Source organism: Lotus japonicus, chromosome 4, assembly GCF_012489685.1.
Source record: "Lotus japonicus ecotype B-129 chromosome 4, LjGifu_v1.2".
In the NCBI taxonomy this organism is placed as follows: domain Eukaryota; kingdom Viridiplantae; phylum Streptophyta; class Magnoliopsida; order Fabales; family Fabaceae; genus Lotus; species Lotus japonicus.
In genome coordinates, this window is record NC_080044.1 from 2,457,620 (window position 1) to 2,468,483 (window position 10,864).

At 39.7% G+C, this 10,864-nt stretch overlaps 2 protein-coding genes across 2 annotated transcripts; one reads left to right on the forward strand and one right to left on the reverse strand.

Annotated features, from left to right (window-relative positions):
* Nucleotide 1: 1 nt before the first annotated feature.
* LOC130710755 (lysM domain-containing GPI-anchored protein 2) lies at nt 2-3,849 on the reverse strand. Its single transcript, XM_057560107.1, has 4 exons — nt 2,882-3,849; nt 2,262-2,382; nt 529-719; nt 2-336 (listed from the first exon to the last, which is right to left on the reverse strand). The coding sequence occupies exons 1-4, from the start codon at nt 3,534-3,536 to the stop codon at nt 191-193; spliced, it is 1,113 nt and encodes a 370-aa protein (XP_057416090.1). The 5' UTR covers nt 3,537-3,849; the 3' UTR covers nt 2-190.
* On the forward strand, nt 3,656-7,692 carry LOC130710739 (protein FAR1-RELATED SEQUENCE 5-like). Its single transcript, XM_057560089.1, has 5 exons — nt 3,656-3,755; nt 4,687-4,802; nt 4,921-4,986; nt 5,073-5,150; nt 5,260-7,692. The coding sequence occupies exons 1-5, from the start codon at nt 3,656-3,658 to the stop codon at nt 7,690-7,692; spliced, it is 2,793 nt and encodes a 930-aa protein (XP_057416072.1).
* The last annotated feature ends 3,172 nt before the right edge of the window (nt 7,693-10,864 follow it).

Below are 10,864 nucleotides of genomic sequence, written 5' to 3' on the forward strand. Positions count from 1 at the left end.
ATTTTGCAACGCATCAAAGAAGATATTATTACTCTTATTTAAAGCTGAGTTACAATTATTGTAAAGTAAAAAGAAAACAAAAGGGTTCAGCTGTGGCAACACTCACAACACAACAATCTATCTCAACTTACAAAATCAGAGAGTGGGACTTGTACATTAGAAAGAAACAAAATAGTGGCAGGGTATTTTACTACAAGAGAAAGACAACGAAGAGGAGGAAGTGAATGACAATGAGAGGACTACTCCAAACCCAGCCATGCAAGTTGCTCCTTGATGCTCCTGAACCAGAATCCCCTGAACCAGAACCACTTGATGTTCCTGAACCACTCGGCGGCACTATTTGAAAACAATCAGAAAAAAAAAAACAAACAAGAATCATTAATTAGGCATCAGCAATGTCAGTGAACATGTGCACATTAAGCCATTACTATACGGATTTCTACGAACACCCTTCGGACATACACAATCGGAAAGGTGTCGGACAAATCTGTATGTCCGCTTATTGTTTCAGCTATAAGTACTACTAACCAGCACAAGTGTTCTGTGTTGCAAGAATGGTTGAGATTTTGGAGTTGCTATAACCAGCATAGTCACAAATTGTGCGGTTGCAAGAATCTGTGGAGGTGGTGTTGCCAATCAAGACGTTCTTTGAGCATTCCATGGATGGGCAAACGGACCAATCGTTGATTGGTTTGTGTTGGGATGGTTCGCATTGTAATCTAAGTGGAGCACAAATTAAACCATTCATAAGCTCAATTCTGACTAAAGTCACTAAACACAAGCAATGAAAAATTAAAGGCTTAATTGCACTTTTGGTCCCCCAACTATGACCTTCCTGCGAAAATCATCCATAAACTTCAAAATTAGCAAAACTCGTCCCTCAACTATACACACAGTTGCACTTTTGGTCTTCCGTTAGCATTCCGTCAGAAATCTAACAGATTGCTGATGTGGTATTATTTAATAATATTTTAATTGAAAAATATTAATAACCCAGCCACCAAGCTCCTCTCTTTCCCATGGCCGCAAGCTTCACCATCTCATCACTGTCATTTTGGTTCGCCACGCAGATCTGGTTCAGGAGGTGGCGGAGGGTATAACCCAGAGCAGAACCAAGATGGAGAAGATGGGTTAAACCCTGCGTTAAATCATTAATATCTAATCCTCCTCCATGTTCATCTCCAATGAATCAACAACACAAATTATGGAATTTAAACAAGGTCAGAGTAAGGAAGGGAAAACAGTGTTGTACTTGGTCTTTGAGTACATGGATACCAATCTCAAGAAATTCATTCGCACTTTCCGTCTAACTGGACAAAATGTCCCACCCAAAACCGTCAAAAGCTTGATGTGCCAACTTTGTAAGGGCGTTGCTTTCTGCCATGGCCATGGAATCTTGCACAGGGACTTGAAGCCTCACAATCTCTTGATGGATCGAAAAACTAAAATGCTTAAAATAGCCTCCGAAAACCCAGATTTGGTAGGAGGAAGAAGGATTTGTTTGGTGGTGGTTGAGGGTGGTGTCGTGGTGGTTCGATTATGGCAGATCTAGTGGTGGTGGTGGTGAGAGAGAATAAAAACCTAGGAAATCAAAGAGCAGAACAGAGAAGAAGATAAAACAGAGAGCAGACTCTCAATCTGGTGGTGTCACGGTGGTTCTTGATCTGCTCGATCCCTCAGTCCCGGTTCTCGATCTGGTGGTGTCACGGTGGGGACAATCTGGTTGCATCTGGGTTCGGTGAGGGGAGCTCCGATTGAGGGAGTGGCGCCTTGGAAGGGTTTGATGGGTTTGGATGCATTTGAGTTAGGGATTTGAAAGGTTGAAGGAGGAAAGGTGTGACCTTCAAAGCATTTGGGATCAGAATGAAAAAGATGGAGGAGGACTGTGTTGATGGTGAAGACGGTGGAGACTTGATGGTGAACACGGTGGAGACTTGAAGCATAATAATAATAATAATAAAAACCAACTTGTCAAACCCTGTTGTTATTTAATTAAAAAAACTTTTTTTTCAGTTAAAATAAAATTAATTAAGAAAGGCCATGTCATCATTTTCAGTTAGATTTCTGACGGAATGCTAACGGAAGACCAAAAGTGCAACTGTGTGTATAGTTGAAGGACGAGTTTTGCTAATTTTGAAGTTTAGGGACGATTTTCGCAGGAAGGCCATAGTTGGGGGACCAAAAGTGCAATTAAGCCAAAATTAAACATCAAAACATGTGGTCAAAGTCAAATTGATTGGTTGTGTGACTCTACTACTCACCTGAAATTGTTACTGGAGTCACACTTGCATTTGACGCATTCCTTAGCCGTATAAACATAGGTAGCATTTGGCACAAGCAAAGGGTAGTCCGGTGAATCATTTTTCACACTCGATGAACAAGCTGCCACACACAACACAACAAAAATTTAGTGAATTCAATAAGTGAATGTTTGGAAACATGAATTTTTATAATTGACTCTAAAGTCAGAAATCAATTCTAAGTATGAAAAGCTATTATTACTCCCTCCCTATACAAATATTTCAGTTGTTTTAACTTTTCACCATTTTTTCAAAACTTTTGCCTTTCAAGATTATTTATCTCATTTATACTTTCATTTAATATCATATATTTCACCTCCTATGTTTTATTTTCACTTATCACAATTTTTTCATCAATTACTTAACCAATAATTATTCTTCTATCGCTTTAATACAACTCAACTAGGCATATCAAACTATAACATCTAACTAAAATTTAGTGAATTGAAAAATTTAATTTAATGAAGGAATTGAATTAGTAAATACTCAACAAACATTTCTATAATCGATTCGGAAGCCAAAAATCAATTTAGAGTACGAGCTTTCATGAGTAGCTTCTGAGTTTCAGAATTAATTCGTACCTTGGAGCGGAACATCGAGCAGCTGACGAGCCTGAAGCAACTTGGGGTCGCTAATCCCATTGAGGGAGAGAAGAATCTGCTGAGTGGAACCATACTCCTGCGCAATGGACTCAACGCTACTCCCATCCTGCACAAGATGCGCGTAGTGCACCACGCTGCTCCCGGCCACCGCGTCGCAGCTGCACGGCAGAGGAATCCAAATCGTGTCCCCGGCGGTGATGTTATTCGCATCAGGGATCTCATTCGCCACCTGGATCTGCGGGTACTTCACCAAACCAGCGAAAACGGTGGTGGCTATGTCATACAGCGTGTCCCCTTTCTTGATCTTGTAGCGAGGGACCTTGTTGGAGAGGCCGGTGCCGTTGCTGCAGCGGCAGGGGAAGGGGACTTTGATGACCTGGTCGGGAGCCACGCGCGTGGTGTTGGCGGGGAGGTTGTTGGCGCCGAGAATGTCCGGGAGGTGTTTCACGGTGAAGAGGGTTTGGATGCGGCGGAGGGTGGTGCCGTTTGGGTGAGAGTAGTCGGCGAGTGCGTGACACGTGGCGTTCTCTGAGATGCACTTGAACTTGGCTTCTATTTGAGCCTCTGCTAGTAAACCCAACACCGCCACTAACATGGTGGTTGCAACCAGTTTGGATAGCCAAACAGTTCCCATTTTTTTCAGTTTGTTGTTTGAGAGAGTAGGGGTTTGTTTGGTTTGTGTTTGGGTATATATGAAGAAGTGAAAGAAAATATGAAACTGTGGTCAAGTTTTGGGGGTCTTAAGGTTTGAACATGAGACAGCTGAGCAAACGTGTTTGTGGGATTGGGGTGGAAATTTCAAATGTTGATAGTGATACAGCTGAAGACTTTGTTATTGACCTTGAATCTGAAAGTGGGAAGCAAACTAGTCTCCAAATGGAGTTAAGGAGCTTGAATTTTTCAAACTAAGACAGCTTCTTGTAATTACAACAGAACATTCATGTTATTTTCAAAGTAAATGGTTAAATTGGTCTCCAACGGTAAGTGTTGGATGCTAATAAAATTGGCAACTTAAGAAATACGGTCAGCGGTCCATAATGTTGGTCAAGTTAGGTCCTGTTAGGGAGAACTTATTTGAGTTTATCGGATAGCATAAATTCTTGTGTAATAAATGTTTGGGAGAGTTACCATAAACTACTCAGTACAACTTATGAAAAAAAAAGGTTATGCTTCAATTTATTTTAATAAATTTTTTGAAATAGATTATATTAAGCTATTTTTCCAAACGGGTCTTAGTGTCTACATACTTGATCAACGTTTTGTCTGACCATTTGGACTAATTTCACCGACATTTTACACAATTAAAGACCGCATTAGTATTTTCTTATGTTAGAGATGAACTTATCAATACTTAACACTTTTAAGGATTAATTTAACCATTTTTTCTTTAATGCATCATCTAATTTCCATACACAATCCATGGCAAGAAGCTAAATTTAAGAAATAAAAGTATGTATGCAGTTAAGTTCTTTTGGTGAACGCTATGGTGTCACTTACGAAAGGGGGTTCACCCATGCCCCCCACTGCTTACCTGCGACTTCCAGTCGGGTTTACCGGGACTGTTTACAATTTTTTTTTGAACATATTGTACATAAAATAGGAAAAGTAATATATCGCAGGATATTTGGGAAAGAGGTATCGCAAGAGGAGGGAACGGGAAAATGTTAGGGTTAGGGTGAAAAAATTTGTTCAATCTTCCATCTAGTAATCCTGTTTTCTCCTTCTTTTTGCAATTGGAGGTCGCGTTGGTCTCTAATTGAGTTGTGTGTTAATCTAAAAGGCAGAAAGTGGGTGTTCTTCAGACGAACTATTCTCTACTGTGGTGGTGTTCAGTCCTGTTATACCTGATATACTGCGTCAGTTTTCGCAATTGATCTCTGATTCGTGGTTAGCTGTGTGGGTAAGTAAGATTTTCATCCTATGATATGATATTCGTGGTTGTTATTGATCGTTATGTTCGCAAGTTTGAGCTTCATGGTTATTGTGTCCTTTAAAAAATTCTGTTCTACTCTTTGTAGGTTGAAGGTCTTCGTGAAATGGAGAATGAAAGGGAAGATGGTTGGAGAAATTGGGCCAGTGATGAGGTATGCAGTTGAATAGTTTGTTTTGTTGGCTTATGTATTATGATATGGTATGGTATCTGGTTAGTCTTACAATTACAGGATTTTAGGTTGTTGAAGAGAGCGAGATCGAGATCGAGTCGGTAAGAGATTTTACAACAGGGACAGTGGAAAATGGTAGTGAAACGGTAATAATGAAGTAGTCCATTCCATTCCCCTTTGTGATGTGCCCTTTTTTGCTTAGTTTGCCTTTACCATATGTGTTGTGTAATATTTTATTGTTTTGTGTCTCTCTAGTGCTTGGAAGGCATGTTCATCTCTGATGAAGACGGAGTTTTTGAAAATGAGGCTGGAATTTATGAAGATTACGTTGATGAGGAATCGTTTGTGGACTTTGAAAACGAGTGTCATTTCGATACAGATGAAGATGTTTTGCATGAAGATGATGAGGATGAGCAGCATAGAGAAGAGTCAGTGGAACCAAATCTTGTAGCTATCAACAGTAAAGAAGACTATTTGCAGTTAGATTTCAGTTGTGTAGACCCTGTTGAAGTGACGAAGTTTCATTTTGCAAATGTGGAGCTTGCTTATGATTTCTACCACTGGTATGGAAGAATCATGGGTTTTTCTGCCCGTAGAGGAACCATACGCAGAAATAGAAAAGGGGAAGCTGTCCAGCAAACCTTTTTGTGCCACCGACAAGGATTTCGTGAAGAGAAGGGAATTTGTGATGAAATGAGATTGAGACGACAAAAGGTTGATTTTAGATGTGGATGTGATGCCAAATTCCGGGTGCACATTGACCCTCCTTCACAGCGATGGTATGTTACATGTTTTCAAGATGCACATAACCATGACCTTCTGCCGAAGCAGCACGGTGGTTTGTTGGCGGCTCATAGGAAAATGGGTACTGCCGACATTATGTCAATGAATAGTTTTATGAAGTCAGGTATAAGTGCACCTCAAATATTTAATTCGTTTGCCAGCCAGTGCGGAGGTTATGAGAAAGTGGGGTTTGGACAGAAGAATATGCAAAATCAGCTTGCCAAACAAAGGCGGTCACAATGTTCAGATGGGCAGAACGCTGTGGATTATATCAGATGGTTGGGGTTGAACGATGAACTAATGTTTGAGAGGCACACGGAGGATGCTGAGCATGGAGTTGAAAATTTGTTTTGGTGTGACGGCATTAGTCGATACAATTACAAAGTATTTGGAGATGTTGTTGCTTTTGATGCAACTTACAAGAAGAACAAGTATCGCCGACCCGTTGTGCTATTTTCTGGTGTGGACCATCATAACAGAACGATTATATTCGCCACTGCAATTGTTGTGACTGAATCTGAACAAACCTATGTTTGGTTATTGGAACAATTTGCTGAAGCTATGAACCAGAAGTTACCGGGCGCTGTCATTACTGATGGAGCGCTGCCTATGCGCAACGCCATTAGGAGAGTTTTTCCGAATGCTCACCATCGACTATGTGCATGGCATTTGCTTAAAATTGCAAATAAAAGGGTTGGGATTCCTGAATTTTTGAATAGGTTCAGGACATGTATGTTAAGTGACTATGGCATCGGTGAATTCAAGCGACGGTGGGCAACAATGGTGACAGATCTTGAATTGGAGAACAATACTTGGGTTAGTGAAATGTATGACAAGAGGGAAATGTGGGCTGCAACTTACTTTCGTGGGAAGTTTTTTGCTGGTTTTAGGACAACATCAAGGTGTGAGGGCTTTCACTCCCAACTATTGAAGTTTGTCCGATCAAGGTACAACTTGACTGATTTTGTTCTCCACTTCCATCGTTGTCTTTCGTACATGCGTTTCAAGGAATTAGAAGCTGATTTCAAATCTGGTTTTGGTGACCTGCCTTTGCAAACTAATTTTAGGGGTTTGGAAAGGTCAGCGGCAAGAATTCTTACTATTGAGGTTTTTAATTTGTTTGTCCCCGTGATTAGCCTTGCATCAGAGATGATTGTGACAGAATTCAAACGTGCCACGGGAGATAAGCGTTACAAGGTTGTACAATATAGAATGGAGTCCAAGGCTTGGAATGTTTACTATGACCCAGTTTCAGATGAGTTCAAGTGTTCCTGTGAAAAGATGGAGACATATGGGCTTCCATGCGAGCATATATTGGGTGTTCTTGTTTTTCTCCACATAACTGAATTGCCTATTTCTCTGGTCTCTAAACGATGGACTAAAGGTGCAAAGGATTGTTATAACGGGGAAGTAATGGAAGGCTCAATATTTTGGGAATCTGACGTGATTGCTAGATATGTTTGGCTTGTAGAGTCATGTAGAGAATTGTGTACGCTAGCTAGTAAGAGTGTTGAACATTTTAACAAAGTGAAGGAAAAAATTGCTCATGAGATACATTTATTAAAAGGCAATTCTGCAACAGAGGATGAGGATGACAACAACTTTGATGCCACTGCTGCTGGTTTGGGGAATGTTAATAACACGGGACCTGTTAGGAGGCCTCGAGTTCATGCAAGAGCGTCATCTTCGGGATTAACTACCAAGCGTACAATTAGATGCACCGCGTGCAAGGTCGCTGGGCACAACAGATTGACATGTCCTTTGTTAAGAGACATTGAGTATGAAAATCGCAGCTTTGAAAGGGATGACGAGAATGAAAGTATCTTTGGTGAAGATGAAGATGATGACTATGAAGATGATGACTATGAAGATGATGAGTATGGTGAAGATGACTATGCAGATTAATTTCAGGGTAAGTCATTGACATTGTCAGCATTGACATTGACTTTCATTTTCTGGTCTGAGTTTATTTTTTAGTGTTAGGAAATTTGATAGTTTGCAAGAAGTATTTAGTGGTATTTAGTTCAGTAATATAATTAAAACATGTTCGCTGACAAAACTTTTGTTTTGGTGACTGCAGATGGTTCTTATTAGGCCGTACAACGGAATAATGGTAGACCAAGGTGGTTCACCGGTGCAATTGGGAATGCATTCTGAATTTAATTTTTCTGTTTCTTCTTCTTGGCAACTTTGTTGTGTATCTCTTGAACTATTAATCAATCCATGGATTGAAGTACGTGTAGTATGTATAGTTTGTGTATTGATTTGGTAATCTATTCGCTGGAGTAAAGTATGTATGGTTTTGGGAAAAGCACCCGTAATTTGTGTGATTGATTGAAGAATACACCAAGAGTTTGTATTGTGTTAGGGGTGCTTATAACAGATTCTTGACTACCGTTAAGTATTGTGTGCTATTATTATTATGCTGCCATTAGTGTTACAGTTGTTGGCACACAGGTTGGGTTTCAGTATTATGCTGCTTAAACTGTCCTCCAGCTTGTTTATTAGCCCATAGCTAGATACATAAAAACATAACGTTTGATTTATGTTATTGCATATTACAACATTATCACACCTGATTGATTTCACCCAATCTATGTAATGTTATGGAACTATAATGGTGAAAGTAAATGACAGTTTGCAGGACATAATAAAGAAATTGTGGCGATGAAGTCAAATATATATATGACATTACATATAATAGATCCGGACTGCCTGAGCAGGCAACAAAAGGATGGTTCCAGAGGTCAAATATATATATGACATTACATGTAATTGATCCGGACTGCCTGAGCAGGCAACAAAAGGATGGTTCCAGAGGTACCCTTGTCCATTTACTAAACTACACAACAAAAGGACATGCGAGCATATATGTTGATTAGGAACATATGAATGTCTTCAACAGTGAACAGCAGTAGGATGAGATGAAGGATATCTCTGGGCACACTATGGAGACTGCGCTACCTAATTGTCAACCAAAAAGCCTCCACTTTCTTCTGCAGAGTTGGCCAGATTTCGTTGTGGGAACCTGTCAACAACTCCATGGCAACCCTCATTCTGACTTGTTTCTCTGGTTGCTGTAATTGATGTTTTAGGACGTTAACATCACTGAAATAGAATTATTCAACTACAAGGTCAGATATGAAATGAAGGATGTTATGACTTACCATGCCGGAAACATTAGCTTTGAACATGTGCTCCATGTCCAGCCAATCCATAACGCAAGCAGCAGAGTCTTTGCTGAAAAAAGAGATCAAACAACGTCACATTTGATGTTTCCAGAACATGTATGTACTTATATCAAGTGGCGAAAATTATGGCAAGGTGACATATGACATAAATAGTTTACAATTGACCTTACCTATGCCCACGATTTGCAATTCCCCTAGCTTCCGACAACTCCCAATTGTCCTCAATAAATACACCATTTAGATAGTTGTCCGGGAATTCTGGTGTGGTCAACATCTGAGAAATCACCTCACACTAGGCATGCGAAATGTAGTTAGAATCTGTATGCATCACATTTTATGGTATGATGGAAATATGACATAGCAAACATTAAACTTGTTGAAGCGAGAAGATGTCACCATTTTTTGCATTGTATCAGTTCTTGAGTCCATGAAACACACGTCAAGGTTTGAATCAAAGTGGTAGATGACTTTATCCTCAGTACAAACAACCATTAAATACCAATGTCCTGATTTTTCCTCAATGGGCACATATATCTATCCATAATTAAACAAACTGTTTATATAATCAAGCCGTATGCATGAGAAAATAATCATAACAAAATATTTGATGTACATTGATCATACATGTGAAAGACCTGCAAAAGGCCACATCCAAATGTTAACATATTTTTCCTTCAATTCTTCAATTGACATTGACTTGGCTACATCTTCCTGTAATTTGCAATTAAGGCCAACATATTAGGGTGTCAAACTCTACCACCATGACATGACTCAATTTAGCATTATCTCAGCACTTTAACTTTGTTACCGCAAAACTTGGAGGCAATGACCACAAAGTTTGTTCAACCTCATGTTGTTGTCTCCAGGTTGCTTTTATAGCCATCCATGTTAGTATCTGCTTCACACAGGAGGTATGTGACATTAATACAAATTTTCAAGACAACAAAACAACAAAACATTATACTTCATTGTGCCTAAGATATGTAATACAAAACCATCAACTTGTACCTCACTTGTTATCTTTTGTGGAAGGCAAAAACTTTGAAATGTGGTTCTAGTTGCTTGTTTGTCATCTGTCTTGACCAAAACCTCATTCACACTGAAAAAAAAATTGACCATTAAAGGGCTAGCAAGGTGCACAAAGTGAATTGCTAATGTCTTTTGACATGGCACATTAAACTTGAGTATACCTTTCCTCATCGCTGACATGCCACACATATGCGCATAGCTGGATCTTTTCAGGACTCAAATCCATCTCTGATGTTGGTCTAAACTTACATTTGATGTACTACAAAATGAGAAAAACAAATGAGAATAACATTCAACAAACAAAACTTTTTCACTATGGTAGTCAATATGCATCAAGTATGATTGTGATTTATAATACATAGCTAACACGTTGCAACAGACAATAATATGGAAATAATTACAGCTGGCATTGTTAAACCCTTCATGGCAGTGGTTTCCGCCAGTGGAGATCTGGCTTTTAACACACGATTTACTTGAGGATTTTCCCTTGTGTTGGAGCTTGATTTCGTAGATTCAGTCTTCTGGATTTTGAGGGGGCGTTTAATTTGACTTGGTTTTAAACTAAATCTCCGAACTAAGGTGTGAGATGAAGGATTGATCGCATTTTTTCCTTTTTGTGTCTGTGATGCAAAGGATGGAGAACCGATTGCTTCTGTTGTCATTGACGGATTCACTGATCTAGTTTCCAAATCGGAAGGGACTTGACTTCCAAATGACTCACTGTGCAGTTCATCGTCTGATGGCACCATAATAACAGTGTTGTGAGCCCTAAAGGTGGAAATTGAATTCTTCGTGACAGTGCTTCTTCCTCTTCCGCGGGGTTGCGAAGCCTGTCTCCCTCTGCCAGAACCAGCCCT